Source organism: Mizuhopecten yessoensis, unplaced genomic scaffold (assembly GCF_002113885.1).
Source record: "Mizuhopecten yessoensis strain PY_sf001 unplaced genomic scaffold, ASM211388v2 scaffold5913, whole genome shotgun sequence".
Taxonomy (NCBI): Eukaryota; Metazoa; Mollusca; class Bivalvia; order Pectinida; family Pectinidae; genus Mizuhopecten; species Mizuhopecten yessoensis.
The window spans coordinates 884,184-909,564 of NW_018406286.1; the positions used below are offsets into that span (position 1 = coordinate 884,184).

Sequence of the window (25,381 nt, forward strand, 5' to 3'; positions counted from 1 at the left end):
ACCAAATTAATGGAGTATTCAATATTTAAAAGATGCGTCCTATTAACTTAAGGAGATATTTCTTATTGATATATATATATATTACGTTTTACCGTACTTGTCATCAGTTGTAATGAAAACCAGGGGTATTTGGGTGTAAATAAACAACCCAAGGTCGACATTTGATTTCGAACCAGTGATTTTAATGTATGAACTCTAGCAAAACATCTGTATTATGCAAATTTGAAAGGGTTCTGCACAAAGCATTTATGTTGAGAGATAATCTGAAAACAAATTAAAATGTATGAACCAACAACAATGCATTCTCCTTCAATACATTATTTTTTATTAATATAATATATCATTAATGATGTACTTTAATTCAAATACATGTCACCTTTTAAATAACTAGTATATCATTATGATGTACATTCATTCAAAATACATGTCACTTATTTGTTTACACATGCAAACTGCCGCCCTGGCAAGCATGTATTGTATATGTATGGATTGTATTAATATCCTGTACCTACAAGTTGTAAACTTTTGGAAATGAAATGAACATTGAATATTGTAGATAAATCACAGCCTGCAACGATACAAAATACAAGACACTTGCTACACTTACACATATAACAGATACGATTACAATCTGGCAATTATAAAATTAGCTGTACAGTACGTATGTTTAACCGTGAATGATATTTTACGAAACAATGAACTGTAAATAGAAGATACACTATTTCCTTCTGTATAAGTTACAATATAAATAATAATTTACTTTTAAACATATATCATAAGTGTATGGCCTATTGACATTTTCTTTTAACGTAATTTGCAAATGGTGAAAACACTATTACGGGACATTAAAAAGGATATATACATACATGGATTTATAATGAAATAATCACCTTTGTGTGACAGAGGGTCTTTACTATGATGTCCAGCTCATATACGTCTGTACAAGTATTCAAGTCTGTAAACACAAACGATACAAATAATAAGATATTGAATATATACACAATCGTACCGGCCGGGCAATGGCGGTCACTTTTTAAACCCCGCGTATGCACTTGCTCGTGGAAAATTCCGCAAAACGCCGGGCAGGAAAAAGGGCAAATATACTAGATGGACAGGTTAGTTTATAAATCGAGAGAAATCGAGTTGATACCTCACTTGTTCTCTTGACACTCTTGTCGTTGTCGTCGTTCTCTCGTCTACCTATCTATACTGGACCTAATATTACACAACATGACAAATAAATTTAATAAAATTCAATCCTGCAAATAATTAAGCAAATAAAGAAACAAGACGAAACTTTAGGAAATATCCTATAAACACAAGTACAGATAGCCCATTAAATCCTAATTATATGAGGTTTCTCAATTTCATTTTAAGATATATCCTTTAATACTTATATGAGATGTCTTTTTAAATTTAAGCGAGACATCTGTAGGTGTAAACTATAATTAAAGATGTCCCTGTTACATTTAGAGATATATATGTGTTATCAAATTATAATAGATATTTTATTCATTCAAATATATCTCTATTTCTTTAAGAGATATACATCTTAATCTAAAGTGCACTGATTTATTATGTTAATTTGAATTGGCGTTCAATATAGTTGATAACTTCAGTTGATGTCCTTAACTCATTCGCCCCTGGAATTTCATAATGAACTATTCCAACCTGTGAATTGGAAGAGTGCAAATGTGTCTTCAGGGTTGAATGAGTTAATGACAATCGAAAACAGCAAAGGGCTTAACCTGGAACCCTGTGGAACCCCAGCTATGATAATTGCTAAATCAGATTGTTTTCCATTTTTCTGCTAGATAACTGAAGTACTCGGTAATGAAGCGTAAAACCAATCAATCAATCGCTCGGTTTGTTTACCGTTGATAACAACTCGTTGGAAGCAATCGTGTTGGTAGCTCGAATGCCAGACGAGTATTTTCTGAAACACCGAAGGTTTCTTAGGCTTCGATGCCACACTCGGACAGACGTTTTGTCACAGAAAACATGTTGAAATTCTGTGCTCTTATTTTTTTGTAAAGCATCTTAAATGTTAGAAATTTAATGAAGTTAGTTACACGTGGAACCACTAGATATGAATCCAGAATGGCATGGAGACGATCGGGACTTATTAAATAGTTGTAAACATACTTACATGCGAACATGTTCATCGTTTTGTCAATGGTAGTTTTTAGCCCACCATCATTTGATGGTGGGCTATTCAAATCACCCTGCGTCCGTGGTCCGTCCGTCCGTCCGTGGTCCGTCCTTAAACAATTCTTGTTATCGCTATTTCCCAAGGAGTACCAGAGGGATCTTTCCTAAATTTTATATGTAGATTCCCCTTGGTCCCGTGTTGTGAAGGACAACTTTTGAGTCTGATCGGATAAACAACATGGTCGATAGGCAGCCATCTTGGATTTTGATAGTGAAGGTTTGTTATCGCTATTTCGCGGGAAGTACCTGAGGGATCTTTCTCAGTTGGGCAGGGCAACTTTTGAGACTGATCGGATAAACAACATGGCCGATAGGCAGCCATCTTGGATTTTGATATTGAAGTTTTGTTATCACTATTTCTCAGGAAGTACCTTAGGGTCTTTCTCAAATTTTATCTGTAGGTTCCCCTTGGTCCCTAGTTGTGCAGGGCAACTTCAGAGACTGATCGGATAAACAACATGGCCGACAGGCAGCCATATTGGATTTTGATAGTGAAGATTTGTTATGGCTTTTCTCGGGAAGTACCACAGGGATCTTTCTCAAATTTTATATGTGGTTTCCTTTGGTCCTTCGTCGTGCAGGGCAACTTTTAAGACTGATCCGATAAAGAACATGGCCGACAGGCAGCCATCTTGGATTTTGACATTATAGTTTTGTTATCGCTATTTCTCAGGAAGAACTGGAGAGATCCATCTCAAAATATATATGTGGGTTTCCCTTGGTCGTTAGTTGTGCATATTTAATTTTGAGACTGATTGGATATAAAAAATAATAGGATGAAGAAGTGAAGATGAGTTGTCGGTTTGTCTAGTAGGTTCTGTTATTATATTTGTTAACTTATAATAAGAGAGAATATCATGAAGATACCCTCTAATAGTTTTTAGAAAGTCTACATTCAAATCACCTGTGATTATTAAATTTGGAGTTTCTTCAAATGCAATATCTATCGAGTGACGCAGACGGTGCCATAGAACAGTATCATTAAGGGAGGGTGGTCTATAAATATTACAAAGTCAGTTCTACGCTTAGCAAAGAGAGATTTAGAGAAATAAATTGCAACATCCCCACCAAACATATTTCTATCTTTGCGAAATGGTTCAAAGAAGACATCAATGGCGATTTGTGAATTTGATATAGAATTATCTAAATGTGTTTCAGTTAAGCATAGGATGTCAACATCCTCTGTTATAGTACACAAACATTTAACGTTATTTCGTAAGCTCCGAATGTTTTAATGGAATATGCTTAGAGCACTGATTGTAGAACTGCTATCGGGATTGGGCCCTGGATTTGAGTGTATATCACCAGTTATTAAAAACAAATATTATAGCTGAATTAAATGGGTTGAAGTAAAAAAATTGGAAGAATTTCTCAACTGCATTTTACTACTAACTTATCTCCCCTAGTTTAGAACTTAGGCTAGAATCAGACATCCAAGTGACCAAAAATAAAAGAGTTTTTTATTCTTTCTAAATTATTCAATATTCTAGAGACGGGGCCAATCTAGGGTTGAGCACGAATGGGACAACTGCAGTAATAAAAAACAGACCTGATGGAGACAGAGTAATCGGATGAAGAATCAAAAGGTAACTCGTTTGGTACCTTGGTGAGCCATGGGAGTGCCGACAGAAATCATAGCTTGCTCACGGGTAATAACTAAACTCTCGTCGCTTACCTGGGCATGTGTGGTAGCTCCAGCGCATGCCATGATAAGTCCGTGCAAATCCTTTGTTAGAAAAACGTATCACAAGGTAGACAACAGAGATATAAGGAGGTAGTCACTTCGAATGGCTGGATCGTGTTTATTGATAACATATATGATATTAGCCCACTTCCTTGGCGATGGTAACTAACATACAGCGAGACAGAGGTTGGGTAAAATTCGAAGTGGATATCTAAAAACATCAGCTGTTTCCTGTATAAAAGATCCCTGTCCCAGTACACTGGGTTTTCATATATAGCCAAGACGAAATTAAGGGGAGATAACTGTTTAACTGTAGCACAGTTGGGTCAGGACGCTTCCATTGGCCGGGTAGCTGATCAGTCAGTTAGAGCGATAGTATAACAATCTATAGTTCGAGGTTAGAATCCCGGTCTGGCGAGCGATAGTATAACAACCTATAGTTCGAGGTTAGAATCCCGGTCTGGCACTGCTCAATGTTAATGTCCCGCAAGTTATAGTTTTCCATTTTTTTTTAGAAATGATTTATTAAAGGTTTAGTCATACTAGGGGGAAAACGTTTCTTATGCGTATTTATATATTTTTTTTGTCAGGGGTACAGGGATCCTTAGCAAGCGTTTATCAAATGATGGCGCAGTGGATAGCGCACTCCATTTCACCAAGACGGCCTGGGTTCGATTCATCGATCAGACTTGAGAATGTATTATTTCACCTGGCCGACCACGTGGGGTTTCTCCGGATACTCTGGCTTCCACCATTGAATTCAATTTATTACCAAATGCACATTGCATATAGACGTACAGAAATATACATATTGATAAATACTTTACAAATATCTTGTACAATGGCGGAAAACATATGCAATAGATTCAATTCCATACATAACAATTACAAATTCATGAAATAGTTATAATTAAGTTGGAGAAAACTTTAAGTTTTTCCTAAGGTAACTTAGGGGACTCTTATGAAGCATAATTTAGTTGTTTATGAAATGATACAAATAAAGCCTTAAGCTAACCAAATTTCTAGGAAATAACAAAACTTCAAAGTCAATCATACAACCTTAACATGAGGTTGAACGATTACTATATATTACATAATGAAATGAGATTATAACTCTTTGTGAAGTAAAGGACATAGATCTCAATCACATTATACAGTAACAAAATGGGTATAGTGAGATGTTGATACAGCTTATATATCATACTATACGACTTCTCTTAACAGTTGCTTGAATCAAGTACTTACTTAAATTTCTAATAAGTTTAAATTTTTTGCTACTCAGTAGCTCTACTAATTTAAACACAGAAGGACGAATACGATAATATAGCTTGATATACGATACTCTTAATTTTAACAATACAGGACACATCAGAATTAAATGAAACTCATCCTCGACATCTCCAAGCACAATCTCTGGTTTCAAGGCACTGCATTATATCTTCCTGTCTCTATATTAAGGTTATGTGCTTGCAATCTATATTTCGCAAGAATACATTTATTTTTTCAAAATAGCGGTTTTGTTAAATACCATTTTAGATAAAAACGGTCAACAATGTGTTTATACAACAAACATTTTGAAGATGTCTCGATTATGTTTCTCATTTCCTGAATAAAAGTATCCTTAATGCGTTGTATATATAATAATAAAAAATAGTTCTTATTTGGTACACTTTGTGCCAACCACACATCTCCAAAACCCAACGTACACAAATCACGTCTCAGATGATAAACCCAATTTGATTTCCTGTTATAAAGCTCTAAAAGTTCATCGTAACAGGCCCTCAAAATACAGTTACCAGTCTTTAATATTTGCAGCCAGTACTTAACAATAGCAATCCTACGCTGTATATGCAAAGGGTAACGACCAAGTTCAAAATACACCATGGCATTGTTTACTGTTTTCCTGACACCCAATAAGGTATTCAAAAATAATAAATGTATATTTTCAATCTGCGGTACAACAACAAAACACCCTGCGCGCTTAACCGTCCAAGCCAACAAGAGTGGCTAATATAAGTTGATAAATTTATTTTCATAATTGTTGTAAAATAGCTTATATATATTTTATATACGATTTCATGAGTAATGTAATTATGGGGCATGCGTAGATGGGGAAAGGTGTCTATATTAATCGATCATAAATAGTAGCTTATACAATAAAAACAGTGTTTATATACATTATGGTAATGGTCGTAAGGTATCTTGTTGTTATTAAAAATGGGAAATTATTTTTCAATATGTTGCGTTTTTTTCTGCTACTTTTAGCCGTGAATAATATTTTGTTCACCCTTCCTCGGCACTCGTATTATAACTTTTTATCAAATTTTCCACGATACTTGTTTAAACTATATCATTTAGATTTACGCGACTGTGTGTTATTTGTGCTAGTGTTTGGGAAACCAGTCTTCGCCATTCTGTGTTCGCGTATCATTTTGATGTTGATACTTTCTATGGCAAGCCAACTTATTATTGAATACCGAAACAGATATCTCATATACTTTAGGAGACCTGTCATAAACGTATCGAGATTTTTTTCTATCAATTTATATAATGTATCTTAAAAACAACAGTCATATGTATATCCCATTTATCCTAATTATCTGAGATATAAATATTTCGTTTGACTTAATGAAGAAATATCGTTAAATCATTTAAATATATACTGTGCCGCAAGTCTTTCGCGTTACGTTATTTTGTCATTCGATTCTATGTTAATTTACAAATAATGAAAACATTTTCTTGAATAAATTTTCTTAAATTCGTTATGCAATTTGCTAATTATATTGTTTATTAACATGCCACGCACGTGACACTCAATTTACAGTGGAACAACAGGTTTTAATAGAATGTTCTGGTTTTAAACACATTCGTGATAATAACTTTCGAGTCCCGAATACAAAATCTCTTTTCAGTTCTGTGGACTCGAAGGCATTATTTAACTATTTGAAAGGCACCGGCCTATTTTATAGACTCTGATGTCTTTTAACCCACCTTAACCTCTTTGACGTCATATATATCACATATTCAATATAATCTATTCATTATCTCTGTTATTATTTTAACCCCTTCTTATTTTAATTATTTACAAATATCATGCGAATGCTTTTAGAAATATTCCTTTTTATCTGATTTTATCTTTGCTACACACATGTTTGTTTAAAAGATAAATTTGAAATAAATCAATCACCATGGCCCTACACAAACAAGCAAACAATTTTTTTTAATACATTTACTCAGCTTTAAAATAGAAACAAGTCTGCGACTCTTTTTTTTACAAGCTTCGTGTTTACAGATGGTACCATGCCGTTCTATTCGAATAAGATTAAACCCGAGTCTTTTTGAGTCGCTCATTATATCACGAGGCAAGGGAGATAACTCTAACAGTCATACACGACCATACCAAGCTGACGATCTGAAATGAAATGGAAATTTTGTGTGTACAATTCGTTCTTATTATTATTGTTTGATTCCTAACAGCCCATTAACACAAAAGAGGTCATTAGGGAAAAAGTAGACCAAACATGTTCAAGGAAATTACATCAAACGAACGAAAGAGTGAAAGACAATTGTCAACTTAAAAGTAAAAGTGATTATTGTTGGTTACATTTTTTAAACAGACCATAAGTAGGTTAGAATGAGTTGTAGGGGTATTACCTGTTACGAAAAGAGATTTGATATCTGTAACAAATATAACAATTCGTTTTAAAATTGCACATTTCAAAATTATTGTTTTGAAAATGTTTCAGTAAAATCTCTGGTGGTAATAATAATAATGGTATGCATTTATTATAGAGACTGAAGTTTATAACGCCGTCACGCGATCCGAAGTGAATGCGTTAGGACCTGATTATTGCTTCAGAATAAAATATAGTGATAGACTCCGTACATGTAGTTAAGCAAGGGGAAACGTTCGTTTGATCGAAGAATACTTGAAACACTGTTGGGTACAAAACAGGCGACTAAAATGGTTTGACTTCCATACTAGTGTTTGGTCCCTCGCGGACTTCATGACATCACCATCCTGAGAAAATATAGTTAACTTAAACACGTGTATTAAAACTCAACTTGGGTGTTTTAGTGTGAAACATTAAGTATAGAAAAGTAAACATTAAAAACAGTTTATAGATAGGTAAATAAGTTAATAAATAAATTCAAAAAATCCCAACTCTTTGGAACCTCAATGCGAACATATCAGCATTTTGACCTTGCAAACATAATAAATGGTATATATTACAATTACTTTCAATACTGTCATAAAATCGTCTACCTGGAATTTTATTGGAAAAAATGAATCAGTCAAAAATAGGCCAAACATGAAAACAGCATGGGGGGCAGACCGGGATTAGAACCAGGAATTTCCAAACTTTAAACAGACGTTCTAACCAAATACCACCGGCAGTCATAAGGTGCAGTCTCGTGACACTATCAATTTTGTTTTAAACCATATTTTATTCAAATCAATTAACATATATACAATAACAAAAGACATTTTACTGGGATGATTGAGGAAAAAGTAGTAAGGTACTTATTATATAAACTTTATATATTTATCAATTATGAAACATTTTTTTTACAACTTATACTAATATCAATATTTTTGGCCCGGATGTTAGCGCGCTTATACATAGTCCTTTTACATTATTTATCCACTACATTTCAAAAACAAAGTTTAAATATGCTCAGTTTGAATAAACAGTTATCCTTCAACACAGGTACATTGGGTATTTACAAAATGACATAGAGGTTATTATATTACCTTTTCCATACCCTGTCCCATGTCAACCCGCGGCCGAAACATTCTTATCAACCCGAGGGCTGATATTAGTCAAGGGCTATTATGGGCACGAACTTAGATTATTATTGCTATCAAAGTCCGTGTTATGGGATAGTATTTGGTCATATTATAACATTTTTATCATATACAACGCATTGTTAATGTTTTGTGAAAGCAAAATCAAGTAATCTACTATAGTACAGATCGAGTGTAGTTGAGGCGTGTATATTTCAAGCTTTTTTTCTGTGTTGAACCGGAAAAAATATTGATATAGCGCGTGCCGGGTAGATATGGAACATGCCAGGCTAATATAGCGCGTGTGTAGGGGGGGGNGGGGATATATGGTTCGGTATGGGGTTTGGATTTTGCAAAGTTAGCAGTATCGCACGTTCACAATCCATATGTAGTTATGTTTCATTTAATTATTTTGTTCTCCTAACGTCAGTTCGTAAAGATCCTGGAAATCAGGGTGGTCACAATCGGATCGGTGACGTCACGACATCAAGCCATTAAGAAGTATATATGTGTCTGGTCGCGATAATTGTCATCTAAGGAAACGGGGCTATATTCTAACAACACGCATTGCTTTCTTTTTGGTTTGAAATTGGAAGATGCAGAGGAAATTTAATTATATGGGTGTCTAGAAACGGAAAAAATCGCAGCGACCAGACTAAGATTCGACCCGTGACCCTTCGTACTCAAGACGGACGCTCTGCCAGTTGAACTAATTAAATCCAGTTCCGCGATCTTCCTTGCTCATTAAACAAAGTCTTCGACCCCCAAAGACACACGTGACCCTAGCTATTCCTGTAGCTGTACCGCCTTCCGTGGTCAGTGGCGGATCCAGAGGGTTTTTTTGGGCTTCAGGAAATCCCCCAAGTCTGATAATTTTCTTTAAAAATCATGTATTTTCACCAATTTCCACAAATGGAAACCCCCCCCCTGAAAATTTGGAAACCCCCCCAGATACATGTGTAGGTCTCTGGATCCGCCACTGGTGGTTATATTTTGTTGGGCGCCAAACGTAACCGGAGCGGGAAAGTGCGAAACACGAGACCCTAAATTAGCTATACCACCTTCCGTGGTCATTTTGGGTGCCCAATGTGACAGGAGAGGAACAAAATCAGGTCAGACATGGATTCGAACCAAGGACACTCGCGCACTCGCCTTTCCTCAGACGGCAGGGGATCGTTTTCCCGATCGGACGTGAGATTCCATCCGGGCCATCAATAGAAATTAATATCTAAAAAAATGTAAGGAATGGTTGTTATATCACGGACTTAGATTGCAATCTAATTCCGTGGTTATATAAAAAAAAATCCTTTTTTCCCATATGTATTATTACATCAGCACTCGGATCCCCCTCGGATCTGCATTAATTAACTCGTACACGTGATTGTGGATCAGAGATTGACAAATGTTCATTTATTAATTGTTAATATATTTAAAATTCAAGATAAAAACTAATAGTATGCTTATTTCTATGCAACACACTTTTTCGATTACATAAATATAGTAATTCATTTATTTTGAAATTTTAAACTGCAGTTTTATTTTTGCTGGAACAATTGCAAATTTAAAACAAAACACATTGCATTGCATCCGTAGATCTGTGTAGATACATCATCTTTAATTAAACAAGCTGCTGTGATAGATTCTATCTGTCGCTACGTCACGAAATCAATAATTTCAATCCAATATTGAAAAATGTTGATATTTTGTCCATAGATATCTTTTCCGAATTGAACAATGTAATCGTCATATAGATACACGACTGTCGCTTAATACCTGAAAAAAAAAGTTTTATTTAAAAATCTAAAAATAAACTTTCAAATCGATCTGGGAAATTCCCCTGCCTCGTTTTGACATAGTCGGTGTGTCCCCCTACTGTCAATTGGACGAGGACACCCCTTTAGTGACGTAATATACATAACTGGGATATACCCTCTGCAGAGATTTTGAGCTGAGTAGCAAATATGCAGCTCTGTTCTTCGTGCTTCTGAGTGGCTGCGTTGGACTCAACGCAAGGCAGTATATGGGAGAGAAAACAGGCAGAGGGGAGATCGGTTTACATGGTGCCGCCTCTGATTGGTTAGCCGTATGGCACATATCACATTCAAGTTAATTTGGTACCGGCTCGGTGAGACTTTCGACAAAATGGCTGCCGCAAGCGAAAACATCACGGCCTGGCTTGACTGGGATGACCACCTACTGGATTTTCTGTTGATTGGATGGATAGGATGGGCAGCCCTAGTTGTTGTGGTGGTCAATTCGGTACTGACCTTTTTCGGCCCCCTCCAGCCCCGTGGAGATTTTGTTATACGGACCAAGGAGGGGGCGACTGGGCCAAAAGTAATAGCAGGAACCGGAGGTGCGGAATCGTGTCAGTGGCTGAACTCGGCACTCAACTGGTTCTATCTCCACTACGATAAATTTCCGGACTTTGTTGATGTGTGGGTGAAGTCATTGAACGATCAGAGTGTGAAGTTAGGGGTAAGTGTAGTTTTAAGTGGAACAGTTCAATAATTAAAACCTTCATTATTCTTGTCAATGTCACCCAACTGTCATTCTATATTTCACGTGCATATAGATTCGGAAAATACCCGTGTGACAGTATTGAATCACACATGAATAGCTATTGGTGTTGACAACACATTTTTGAGGCAAACAAATGTACCATTACTACCTATACTAGCAGTGTCAGTCTGTCAGGTCAATGTAAACAATGGGGGGCAATTTGTTTGGATAATAAGTCAGTCACCCATGACCCACATATATCTTTACATTTCTGTGGGTTCAAATTCTCGTCTGCACCATTGCCCTGTTCCTGTCCTTTACCAGGGCCTTGTGAGATATATATTACAGTTAAACCCCATAATGAATGTTGATGTGCTACATGTATATATATGATAAAATAAGATATGTTGCCAATTATATCATGTCCATCTTACCAGAGTTTAGTTAATTAATATTTTCAAATTGTATAAAATGGAGCTGTTCTGGGTCGATCGCCGGCAATCAGGTAGCTGAATTAGCTCTAGCATCCATCTAGCGTTTGGCCGAGGCCTGTGTTCAAATCACGGTCTGGCTGGTCACTTCTCCTGCTAAACTTAATTTGGCATAAATTGAAATATACCAACTATATAGGTGTATCATGTGTTTTTGAGGTCAAAGACTTTATTAAAGGAGGGAGAAATGTAGAGGAACTGGCCTGGTGTAGCTCAGTTGGCTAGAGCATCTGTCTGGAGTTCTGAGGGCCTGGGTTTGAATCTCAGTCTGGCTGTGCATTTTCCCTCACCTATTACATAAAAAACACTAGAGTCTTTAAATTTTTACAATTTGAAAGTGAGATAAACATGATAATCAGCAGTCACTTAGGTTTCAACCTTGAGTATTCTCTCATAGCCAATGGCAATGCTAGCATTTTCACCCCTATGTAACTTTAGTAGACTCTACCATGCATTGATATGGAGGGGTCCATTATGGTCTACAGTGGTGAAAGGGTTAAAAAAAATAGAGCCCATTAATTACAACTTTTTTGCTTATTTCGAAACAAAACTGGGTTTATATGACCACTGATAGCCTCACCACTAACATTCATATCATAATTTTTTTTGGGGGAAATTACATGATTCCTGTTGCTGATCAGGGAAAAAGTGCCATGAATCATGAGTTTACTTAATGGAAGATGCTGATGCAAAGCAATTAATAGGTGACGTCATAATCAAAAGGGTACTGGGGCCCATATTGAAATTTGGTCCAGGTGGTTATTTTCACATGTTGCTATTATGCAATGTTCTGCACCAAGCAATTTTGTTTATCAATGGATGTTCCTGCCCTGTTGAAGGGGCAAAATGTTCAAGAAGAGGAAAGCTTGGGCTTACACTTACAAGAGTCTGTTTGCCAAGTGTATTATTGATACAGGACTTATAGGTAATATAGTGACAACTTGAATAATAAAACGAATAATGACTTTTACAGGAGCAAAATTTGGAAGTGAAATCAAATTTCCTTCATCTACTCAGATTGCACCCGTCCTGAAGCTCTAAGATATATTTGATGAAATATAGTTATAAAAGTTTTATTTTTGTGGAGCACACAAAATGTTGATATATAATTACACAGATTTTGTTTTGTTTTTGTTTAATCAAATGAAAAAATCAGTCATCAAGGCATCGGCAATCACCCTGGAGATGTTGTAGAAATCAGTTTTCTTGGGGAGAACTTGACCACATATCCCTGGGAGGTATATGTATCCCTCCCCCTCCCCGGAGTGAACCAAAGAGGTGTGAGTAAAGTGACAGCTGTGTCGTTAAGCGTTTGGTCAAGTCAGATGTGCAATAAATTAGATGATGGTATATTCAGCTGTTGGTAATTTTTTGAGAAGAATCATTTGTGAAATCTTCTAAATAAACAAGGTTTATTCTCTTACCCTGGACTGGTGTATCCTCACTTTTCATCATGTGAGATGTCCTTTTCTCCCCAATTTCATCACCTCTAGTCAGGGAAGGATATCTCTGTCTTACCTAGGGTAAAACGGGGGGAGGGGGGAGGGGTAGNCAACAAAAACAAATCATGGAAGATAACTCTAATTTGCTGGAAAGTATTATGAAACAAACATTAATGGCCTGTCATTGCAACATTGCATTGAGCTTGTAAAGTCAATATTGTACCATGTACATACATGTATATGACAGGGCCAACGTTAACAGGGTAAGAGAAAAGAAGCAGTCGCCCCCTTGATCTAAGATGGGGAATCTCAACCCTCGGGAAAATATGATATATATATATATATATATATATATACAGGATATTCAGTGATGTACTGTTTCAAATTTTGAGAAATAGCGGGGCTGCCAGAAAACAGAATTTTTCAAAACTACTAGCAGTCATGCTGTATTATAAAAGTAAATATTAATATTGAATATTTCAGTAGCTCTGACATAAAATCTACTAGCCCTGGGGGTTGGGACTGTGGAATTCTAGTGAAATGTGACTCTGTATTTTGGAAGTGTAAAATGCTGTTTTTTTCACTGTGACCTTCAAATGTTTCACTTTGTAATCAACAGAATGCAAGCTGCTTTTTCCTTTTTGCACAAAATAATTCAGACTAAACTCTGACATTTTACGCTTTTAGATTGTCGGGATCGGAGAAATTACAAACAAGTTTTAAGACATTACATAGATTTATGTGGGGATATAAAAACCTACCAGACAGTGTTAGTGCTTGTTATTCAGCTCTCAAGCAAGCAATGGTGATGCCACTAAGTGCACACTGTAGGAATGTAAAGGAAGATTGCTGTGAAATATTTTGAGTTCTCCATATTATTTTTACTACAGTTTGGTATGCATAAGTACTTTCAGATACACTGACGCCCGAACAATCAGGTTGAGATATATATATCATCAGACCTTCCCTATAATGTAACATAAAACATATTTGGGTCTATATGATTGGAAACTGAATAATTACCAAATTCTTCCAACTCAACTTTGGAGTAAAAAATGTTGAAATCATATTTAGATAACAGATTTAAAAATTGCAAAAGTCTTCTAATAATCTCACACTAACTTGAATGATTCAAGCAAAATATTGTAGCGAGTAAATCCCAAGTCACCGTAATGAAGAACCTGTTTGTTTATGCAGAACAACCTGTTTGTCTGTTTTTAATATTTAACATTTTTCGGATTTAAATCCTTGCAGACCTGCAAATGTTTATGCAGGCCTTGAGAGGCTTTGTCAAGGCTCGCTTGAAAGCAGCATCTAATTACTAGGTCCGACTTTATTTCATAAACAAACAACTCAAGATCTGGTCCAACTGTTAGGATCACGATAAACGAAAGTGGCCGAAGTGTCAAAACATCATTTACCATCAGTAAGACTCGTACAGTTTACCAGTTGGGTTTTGAGAGATGGAAGGTTGATTAAGAAACAAATAAAAGCTTATGGGCTAGCTTTATGGTCACCATTTCAATTTCAATTTCAACAAATTTTATTTCATTTAGAAAAAGGAGTGAACAACAGGCATAGCCTATATTAGTTCTCTTCTAAAGGTAACAATGAGTATATAAATATATATATATAATATAGTGTGTTGTTATTTTGAAATTTCAAAGCTGGTTATTTTAAACTTGTATGAAACATAAAATGTTTAAATATGAGATATATACTGAGTTTGGAAGTAAAGACAATATTTAAGAGTTGTTATAATATATATAAAATAGTGTATTCACTATGTTTTCCAAAATGTATAATTTTTAAGAGCCTTTGGTCACCATTAAAATGATAAAATAATCTTTTGCTAAATTGGGAACAGGGTTTTAAACAATTATAAAATATACACTGTACATGTAGGTAGTAAAGCCAGGTCATTGTGACAATGGAGTGCAAACATTAGAGGAAGATACTATTAGCGGTGCGTGGATTGATCCATACAAATATACATTGTAGATTTGACTGTTGCACATTGAATCAGAACAGACGATTAGGTTTATAAAGATAGAAATCTTATCTGTATTCATAGACTTCCAACATAATTACCTTTTGTCACCTCAAAGATATGTATATAAGTTACGGGTTATTGAGCATAATTGAATTACTATTTCTATAGAGATTACTGTGTATGGTGGCTGTGGTCTATTTATACTGTAGCACTGAAAACACCTGAATGATTTTAAGTGTGCATATATGTATGTAATATAGAGTACATGAAATGAATACATACATATATATACTGCAATGTTTACAATGGTATACAAAGTTAACTATTTTAGCATTACCATGAAAAAATCCTGTTCAATTTAGCAACAGAAAACATACATTGAAGGTGAGGTAGCTATATATAGTGGTAATAGGTACTAATTGGCTAGCTTTGAAGGCAAGGTAGTGGTTATAGGGACTAATTGGCTAGCTTTGAAGGCAAGGTAGTGGTAATAGGGACTAATTGGCTAGCTTTGAAGGCAAGGTAGTGGTAAAAGGGACTAATTGGCTAGCTTTGAAGGCAAGGTAGTGGTAACAGGGACTAATTGGCTAGCTTTGAAAGCAAGGTAGTGGTAATAGGGACTAATTGGCTAGCTTTGAAGGCAAGGTAGTGGTAATAGGGACTAATTGGCTATTGAAATGGTAGTCATTAGTGGTAGTGTTGGTTGATGGGTAGCTATAAAGGCAAGGTAGTGGTAACATGGACTAATTGGCTATTGAAGTGGTAGTCATTAGTGGTAGTGTTGGTTGATGGCTAGCTATAAAGGCAAGGTGGTGGTAACATGGACTAATTGGCTATTGAAGTGGTAGTCATTAGTGGTATTGGTGGTTGATGGCTAGCTATAAAGGCAAAGTACTGGTAATAGGGAATAATTGGCTAGTTTTGAAGGCAAGGTACTGGTAATATCAACTAATTGGCTAATGAAAGTTGTAGACATTTACTGGTAGGGGTCTCTGATGGCTAGCTATAAAGGCAAGGTAGTGGAAATGGGAATAATTGGCTATTGAAGGTTGTAGACATTTATTGGTAGTGATGTATGATGGCTAGCTATAAAGGCAAGGTAGTGGTAATAGGGACTAATTGACTATTGAAGGTTGTAGACATTTAGTGTTAGTTGTCTGATGGCTTACTCTAAAGGCAAGGTAGTGGTAACATAGACATATTGGCTAGCTTTGAAGGTGAGGTAGTGGCAATAGGGACTAATTGGCTAGCTTTGAAGGCAAGGTAGTGGTAACATAGACTAATTGGCTAGCTTTGAAGGTGAGGTAGTGGCAATAGGGACTAATTGGCTAGCTTTGAAGGTGAGGTAGTGGTAATAAGGACCAATTGGCTATTGACTGTTATAGACATTTACTGGTAGCTAGTGGTCACTGATGGCTAGCTATAAAGGCAAGGTAGTGGAAATGGGAACTAATCAGCTAGCTTTGAAGGTCATAAGTACATGTACACATGGTACAGTAAAGGAAAACATTGATGGTTGACAAGGTGAGAGGGACAGCTGTTACAGGGTGTGTTATCCCCATTAACAAACACTGTAGCACAGCTCAGTGTAGTCTTATATAGATTAGCGGGATGTGGTGGGTCAAGAATATTTCCTATCAGGAGGGGATTTAGATACCAACCTACCCTGGTTACAGTATCTTTTGTAGATGTGCTTGATGTAGAGCAGTCATTGATGAGAATAAATGCATCGGTATATTGATGGCAAATAATGTTGATATATCGATATATTGAGCAGCCATCTTTGAGTCTTGATTAGTGTACATGTCTATGGTTTAATGTTAATTTTAATTAATTGTGTACATATATATCTTAATGAAATGCAATCTTTTCAATTTTCAATTTCAACAATCTGTATAATATATAAGTTCATGGAATTTTCATACAACTATTTTGTCTAAATTGAATTATAGTTTTATACATATTTTTTACAAATATATACAGAATATGTAATGGTGTTTTCAGTGATTACAAATATATTTCACGAGTGTGGCCAATATTTTGATATTTTTCACAAGTGCGCAGCTTTTAACACCAACACATCTGTATTTTTGTTGGTAATCTTTTGATTCAGTGCCTCAATTAACACCTACAATGTACCTGATGCCACACACTTCCTATATCAAGCATTGGTGCTAATAGGGTTAATGTGTTATTGCGTTGTTTAAAACCCCTTAGTTTTCCAGCAACAACAGTTGCTATAAATTCAAGTTTTCAAACCATGACAGAGTTTGATTGTTTCATATAGTAATGAATTCAATGAATTTTAACAATTTTTTTAATGGATTTTCCAAATAAAACATTTATTAATCTTTAGGGCAAAAAAACAATATGATTTTCTTTAAAAAAAAAAAATGGTAGGCAGGTAATAAATAATATTTTCCAGTTTTATTGATCAGGTTAATAAAGGGGATTAATCTGGACTTCACAGTTCTTCCTTGAAAATTGACAAAAAACTTTTAGAGTACAAACTAAAAAAAGGGCAGATAAGGTAACCAGAAACAAGCGACATTTTTTTGGCCTTATATTTATAGTGTACATTTTTATGGAAAGGGCTTTATATAAGTTGTATAACTTGTGCCCAATCTAGTTGCATTATATGGCAAGAAGATATGTTTAAATAATAGTGGAAGTCACTCTATAGTGTAAGGTGATGTCTGTCTTTTTGTTTTGAGTCCATCTTACTAAATAGGATCACTTAAAACTTGGTTGAGTCTAAATGGGCGGATTGGTCGAGTGGTTAACACTCCGGCCTTTCAAGCAGACGGCCGGGGTTCGATCCCCGTAGTCATCCTACGCATGGAATATTCGGAGAACGTAGTTTTCTCCTGCCCACACAACTCTAACACCCAGGTGGAGTATAAAATGGTCTGGGGTGGATGTTGCAGTATCTGTGCTAGCCTGATCATGAGTTGGTATATATGGGACTAGTAGTTAGCGCCTGATAATATAAGGCAGCTCCTGCAAATTCCTCAAAATTGTATTGATTAATGTATATGCTAATTGTATTCATTGTATTAAATTGCATATCTATGTACTGTAAAGCGCTTTAGAGTGGCTTATGTTAGCTAGATAGGGCGCTATATAAAATGCTGTATATTTATATTTATTTATATATCTACCCTCAGCATATGTCTAACTGCAGTTTAATTTGATCACTGAATTAAACTCCATTGATTCAAAATCGCAAATCCTTTTCAGGGATGTATAGTTTTTTTATTTAAAGTAGTAGTTATCTGGACCAGATGTGACCAGGGCAGCTCATGTGTACAGAGGCCACAGATTGCATGACAATGGAAAAATTTCATCAGAAAAATATATCGTAAAAATGACGTGTTAAGTTTTGTTAAATAGAACAGATACCACAATGATCTATGATGCCACATCAGTGACTTTACGGGCCGAGAAAATATATAATATCTGGTAATATTATCATGAAAATACTTTAAGATAAGAATTAGAATAGTTATAAACCTTCAAGTTGTAAATTGAAAAATCCTAAATTTAAGTAAAACACATTTCTTGTTTTTTAAGGATTCTTGCACCACTACAAAAACTGTAGCTATGGATTGGAAACATTTATTTCTGGGGCTACAGCTTTGACAAATCATTTTTGAATAGAAATGCATGTATACCTTTTCAAACTTTTATGAAAAAAATATAATAAAGAAGAATTAAAGTACACAAAATATTAACAAAACATTTTTCATTCCTGTTACAGGAAATGTATTCTTTTTTATAGTCTGTAAATATGTGCTTCACTGATGTTGGTCTGTAAGTCTGTACTTCATGGAAGTTTGGGGTGTAAGTCTGTACTTCATTGTGCTGTAAATCTGTACTTCATGGCAGTTGTGCTGTAAATCTGTACTTAATGTCAGTTGGGCTGTAAGTCTGTACTTCATGGAAGTTGTGCTGTAAGTCTGTACTTCATTGTGCTGTAAATATGTACTTCATGGAAGGTGTGCTGTAAGTCTGTACTTCATGGAAGTTGGGTTGTAAATCTGTACTTCATGGCAGTTGTGCTGTAAGTCTGTACTTCATGGAAGTTGGGCTATAAGTCTGTACTTCATGGAAGGTTTGGTTGTAAGTCTGTACTTCATGGAAGTTTAGCTGTAAGTCTGTACTTCATGGCAGTTGTGCTGTAAGTCTGTACTTCATGGAAGTTGGGCTATAAGTCTGTACTTCATGGAAGGTTTGGTTGTAAGTCTGTACTTCATGGAAGTTTAGCTGTAAGTCTGTACTTCATGGAAGTTGTGCTGTAAGTCTGTACTTCATGGAAGTTGTGCTGTAAGTCTGTACTTCATGGAGGTTGTGCTGTAAGTCTGTACTTCATGGATGTTGTGCTGTAAGTCTGTACTTCATGGAAGGTTTGGCTGTAAGTCTGTACTTCATGGAAGTTTAGCTGTAAGTCTGTACTTCATGGAAGTTGTGCTGTAAGTCTGTACTTCATTGTGCTGTAAGTTTGTACTTCATGGAAGTTTTGCTGTAAGTCTGTATTTCATGGAATTTTAGCTGTAAGTCTGTACTTCATGGAAGGTTGGGCTGTAAGTCTGTACTTCATGGAAGGTTTGGTTGTAAGTCTGTACTTCATGGAAGTTTGGTTGTTAGTCTGTACTTCATGGAAGTTTAGCTGTTAGTCTGAACTTCATGGAAGGTTGGGGTGTAAGTCTGTACTTCATGGAAGGTTGGGCTGTAAGTCTGTACTTCATGGAAGGTTTGGTTGTAAGTCTGTACTTCATGGAAGTTTGGTTGTTAGTCCTGCACTTCATGGAAGTTTGGTTGTTATCTGTACTTCATGTTGGTTGTGCTGTAAGTCTGTACTTCATGGAAGTTGTGCTGTAAGACTGTACTTCATGGATGTTGTGCTGTAAGTCTGTACTTCATGGTTGTTGTGCTGTAAGTCTGTACTTCATGGAAGGTTTGGCTGTAAGTCTGCACTTCATGGAAGTTTGGTTGTTAGTCTGTACTTCATGGAAGTTTAGCTGTAAGTCTGTACTTCATGGATGGTCGGGTTGTAAGTCTGTACTTCATGGAAGGTTTGGCTGTAAGTCTGTACTTCATGGAAGTTTGGTTGTTAGTCTGTACTTCATAGAAGTTTAGCTGTAAGTCTGTACTTCATGGAAGGTTGGGGTGTAAGTCTGTACTTCATGGAAGGTTTGGCTGTAAGTCTGCACTTCATGGAAGTTTGGTTGTTAGTCTGTACTTCATGGAAGTTTAGCTGTAAGTCTGTACTTCATGTCAGTTGTGCTGTAAGTCTGTACTTCATGGAAGTTGTGCTGTAAGACTGTACTTCATGGGGGTTGTGCTGTAAGTCTGTACTTCATGGATGTTACGCTGTAAGTCTGTACTTCATGGAAGGTTTGGCTGTAAGTCTGTACTTCATGGAAGGTTTGGCTGTAAGTCTGTACTTCATGGAAGTTTAGCTGTAAGTCTGTACTTCATGGAAGGTTGGGCTGTAAGTCTGTACTTCATGGAAGGTTTGGCTGTAAGTCTTTACTTCATGGAAGTTTGGTTGTTAGTCTGTACTTCATGGAAGTTTAGCTGTAAGTCTTTAAGCATATTATGTCTGAAAATTGTATCCCTGTTGGTGTAAATAACTGCTGTGAAACTAGCCAGGCATTGAGCGTTGTTGGCCGTTGTTTGCCGGGTGAGTGATGACAACACCAGTAGGTTCCTCAGCAGGTGCTGGCTGAGATAGAAATGTCAGGTGTGTAATCTGTTTCTCCTCATCTGTCTTCAAGTTACCATAAAATACACAGGAGTCAAAAAGACATAAACTACAAATTATGTGCCAAGTTCACTATGATAAAATGTGTTGATAGTTTAATTTTTAGCCTACCATCTGATCAAATTGCTGGTCGTCCATGGTCTGGCCTTAAACAATTCTTGTTATCGCTATTTTTCAGAACGTGCTGGAGAGATCTTTCTCAATTTTGATCTGTAAGTTCCCCTTAGTTCGATCCCTAGTTGTGCATATTTACTTTTGAGACTATTCAGATAAACAAAATCTTTGATTTTGACAGCAGAAGTTTGTTTTCGCTTTTTCTCAGGAAGTCCTGGAGGGATCTTTCTCAATTTTTCATATATATATATACATACATGTATCTTCCCCTTGGTGACTATATAAAATATACTTTATTGACAATGTATCCAGCACTTTGTGTGTAATTGTGAATCAATTGGAGTGCTCGTCTGTTAAAGATGATGTATTCATTTGATTTGCAAAAAAATGTAATTTGTAAGATTGCTTTTCCATAGTTTTATCACAAATTGGAAATAACATTATTTCACAATAAGCCTATTTTTCTGATGTATAAAGAAATGGTTGATTATGCCCCCCCCCNAAGCTATAAAAAAAACTTCTAAGCTAATTTGATTCCATTAAGTTGTGTATTGTGTCTGCCATAAGGCTTTTACAGGTTATTCTGAAGTAAGATAATATAATTGTAGCGAAAGTGGACTGGGTCGATCGTCGGCGACCAGGTAGCTATATATAGCTCAATTGGTAGAGCTTCTGTCTAGAGTTCTGATTATCCTTGGTTCAAACCCTGTTCTAGCCGCGCTTTTTTTCTGTCTCCTATTACAGAGGTGTCTGTAACCAACCCTTGTTTCAAGCATTGGCAAGTGGATACCTGGACCTTGGTTGTAAATAGTTGTATCTTTGGGGGCGCAGTTACATAATTCTGAGAATGTATTCCTGCAACAGTTCTAATGATTACGAAGTCGTTTTCGTCTGACAGGTTTTATTTTCTGACTTGAAAACTAAAATCAATATCACTGGAAATGAAAGCTGATCTAAGAGTTGAAGAAGATCAGTTCTTAAGTTTCCGCACCTTATACAAATCTTGATAATGGAAATTAAAACCATATTTCCAATATCCATAAAATTATGTTTTTGACATTTTGATGAAATCAATATTATCCAATTGTTATGAGCTAAGGTAACTTAACTTCATTTAAGGAATATAACCAGGATTATTTTTGGGTTAAACGGTAACCAAAAAAAACCTGTAAACATTTGCATAAATCCCCAGAAGTGCACACAGTTTTGTCTGTACCTTTACTGTATAACCCCAGCAAAAATTCTGGTTCTCCCTTATGATTTAAACAGTTCGACAATATTTTTTAATTCATAGTTTGGGGATAGGGGTTTTGAGGTGTTTGTGATTCGTGGATGTTTGTGGGTGTTTGTGATTCGTGGGTGTTTTGATTCGTGGGTGTTTGTGATTGGTGGTTTGTGGGTGTTTGTGATTCGTGGTTGTTGGAGATTTATGGGTGTCAGTGGGGAGGTATTTCCTATCTTCAGTCTTACAGACATTTTCTAGTATTACCAGGTACAATAAAAAAGGAATATTACATTGATACCGTTTCCATTGAAAATGAAGCGAAAAGTTGCACACTGAACTCCACAATACCTGGGGGATTCTCCTATGGAATATTCCCATGTGTTCAATGTCTTTGGTATGGATAGGCCGGGTCACCCATCCACATGGGTTTTCTTCGGGTACTCTGGTTTCCTCCCACATTAGGACCCCCTGTTATAAACATCACGGCCAACAAGAGTGATTGATATAAATTGAAACACCTAGCTTCATAATTATTATAAAATAAATTGATATATTAATTTTTAAAAAGCTTCTGAGTTTTGACAGAGTAACAAAGAATATTACAACAATGGATGATCATTATTGTATCCGTTCGTGGCTATATGGATGAAACCGTGCCTTGGACTCTATTTAAAGAAATTTAGGGAAATAAAAATTCAGGGGCACCACGATTGAATAGACGGAAATTAAACAATGGAACAATTACTACAAAGGGGAAGTAAAATTTGATTTAAGTTTGTATCAATTGAAACATGGAGCAGCTATTTCCTTATACATATAGTACAATTGCATTTCCCTATACCGGTGTAACACCGGTACTTATTCAAACTACTGGTACTGTCACTGACAAACTACTGTTTACCAGGAAATTTTCGCTGCAGTTTAAGTTTTGCCTTCTCCACCAGCTGTAAATGAGAGCAAATTTATCATGACAGAGAATATTGACCCTTTCATCCCTATGTAACATGAGTAGACTCTACCCTGCATTGATCTGGATGAGTCCATTACAGTCTACAGTGGCGAAAGGGTTAATAAACATTATACCATATATAGTCATTACATGTGAAAGTCAAAAATAACACAGGACTTCAGCAGTAAAGGGTGAAAATTTAATTGGGCATATATATTGTTTTTGGTAAACAGTAGTCAAAATGCCAATACAGTGATATTTTTGCCTAGTTATACAAGCTGCTTCTATTCCCCTTACAAAAAGGTAAAATGAAAGAAAAATGAGGAATATCTTGAAATATCTGCCCAATTGACATCAATCATTAATCTTATTACTAGATAATAGCCTGGGACAATGGGCCCATATTACTGTTGGGAAATATCCGCTACATGTTTGATTGAGTATAAGGAAGCATTAAATAAACACAAGTACTCCTGACAAATCTGAAGTCTGCAAGCAGGTGTCTAAGGCTGTTATTGATAGAAATTTCTGAATCAAATATTGATGACTTGAAGTTATTACGATAATTACACTGTATATCAATAATGAAGGAGTAAAACTATTCAAAGCTGCCAAAAAAAATCACAAGATGAAATTTATAAATTAGATTGGTGGGTAAATGAAATCCAGAATCATGGACACGGATAAAAATATGATGCTCAAGAGTTTTAAAGTGGATCAAAATTGTTAAAAATTAGTAAAATATTATTGATAAATATATATAACTACACACCAATATCAGAGGGAAGGTCAAGGGATCACCAATCACACAAGATCCTTGATTGTGAATAAGCTGAAGCAAAAGGAAGTCCTGTAGCAATGCTGATATATTGAATTAGACAGTCAATATCATGGGATTTGTCTTTTCGTATAAATCTAAAAAAAAAATGGCTGAGGGGAATTTTGGCTGATGAATTTCACAGCATTTGGCTCATCTCTCTCTAGACGTCTAGCTGGCTGTTTCAGTGATTAATATCACAGTTCTAACCCACACTTTATAAACGTGAGACATGTAATGTTATGGATCCGGATCCCTGTACCAGCGACTTACAGAGGTAAGACATGTAATATTAAAGATCCCTGCACCAGGTGTCTGTAGATATTTAGTATTCAGCAGTATGTATACGTTCAACAGTAGGCGTTCTACGCTGGTTGAAATATACAAAAGGTATATCTATAGTTAATGTCTGAAGATTTTTAGTACAAACATGAATACTTAAAAGCAGACTTTTACAGTCAACAGTAGACCATCTACGTAGATCAAAAACGGAAACAAGATAAAATATGTCTGTACGAATTACTACTCGGCAGTATTACATGTTTTATACTCCCAGAGGTAACAAATTTACAGACACATTGGTGATCAGACATATGTGTTCATAGGTTCCCCGGCCCCCAACAGCAATGTTCTACAGAACCAAATAAAACATCAGACGATTTCCCCATAGTTTTCCTTGTGACATTAACAAGCTAAGTCACATGCATTTGTGCAGGTCAATAACTTCCAAAGCCTGCACAGGTTGTTGTATATTTTGGATTCCTACGCTCGACTGCTTCTCCAAAAAGTAAAAAATAATTTCTTAAAAAATCACCATTTTAGAGCTTTGGATATTTAAATACTCTTGGAAAAGATCCACTAATAAAATAAAACGTAAAATTTAATAGCAATAATGCCGTTCAGCGGATTTTGATAACTTTGAAAAGTTAACATACTGAAATGACCTAGAACTAGCTTGCTTGATCTGCATATTGACCATCAATGACCATCATTTTATTGCTGAGAATAGGTATTACATGATACCTACAGTACTTATCCAATGAAGAAAAGTCAAGTTGGGTTTAAAGATCCCTGTCCCACTGCAGGCAAAACTTGAGATAATTCCACTGTAATATATAGTACATGTGGTTACCTCCCCTTAATTCAGTGATTATACATCACTGTAGCGTGACATGGTGCTTCCACTGTAATTTATAGTACATGTGGTTACCTCCCCTTAGTTTAGTTTTTAGGTCACCTGAGACAAAGTCTCAAGTGACCTATTGCGATCGCCTTTTGTCCGTCGTCGTCCGTCGTCCGTCCGTAAACAATTTACATTTTCGACTTCTTCTCCAAAACCCCTGAACCAATTTCAATGAAATTTTGCAGGGACCTTCCATGGACAAAGGTCAACAAAA

At 35.9% G+C, this 25,381-nt stretch overlaps 1 protein-coding gene across 3 annotated transcripts in view; it reads left to right on the forward strand.

The window, feature by feature from the left end:
* Positions 1 to 10,636: 10,636 nt before the first annotated feature.
* The window catches only part of LOC110451288 (phospholipid transfer protein C2CD2L-like), a 115,119-nt gene continuing 100,374 nt past the window's right edge, over positions 10,637 to 25,381 (forward strand). For 2 of the 3 annotated variants that reach the window (XM_021499216.1, XM_021499217.1), the window contains exon 1: positions 10,637 to 11,162. In XM_021499216.1, coding sequence (XP_021354891.1) covers positions 10,770 to 11,162 — 393 coding nt within the window. In that variant the 5' untranslated portion in view covers positions 10,637 to 10,769. The remainder of the gene's footprint in view (positions 11,163 to 25,381) is intronic. The other variant, XM_021499218.1, reaches the window with a different exon arrangement.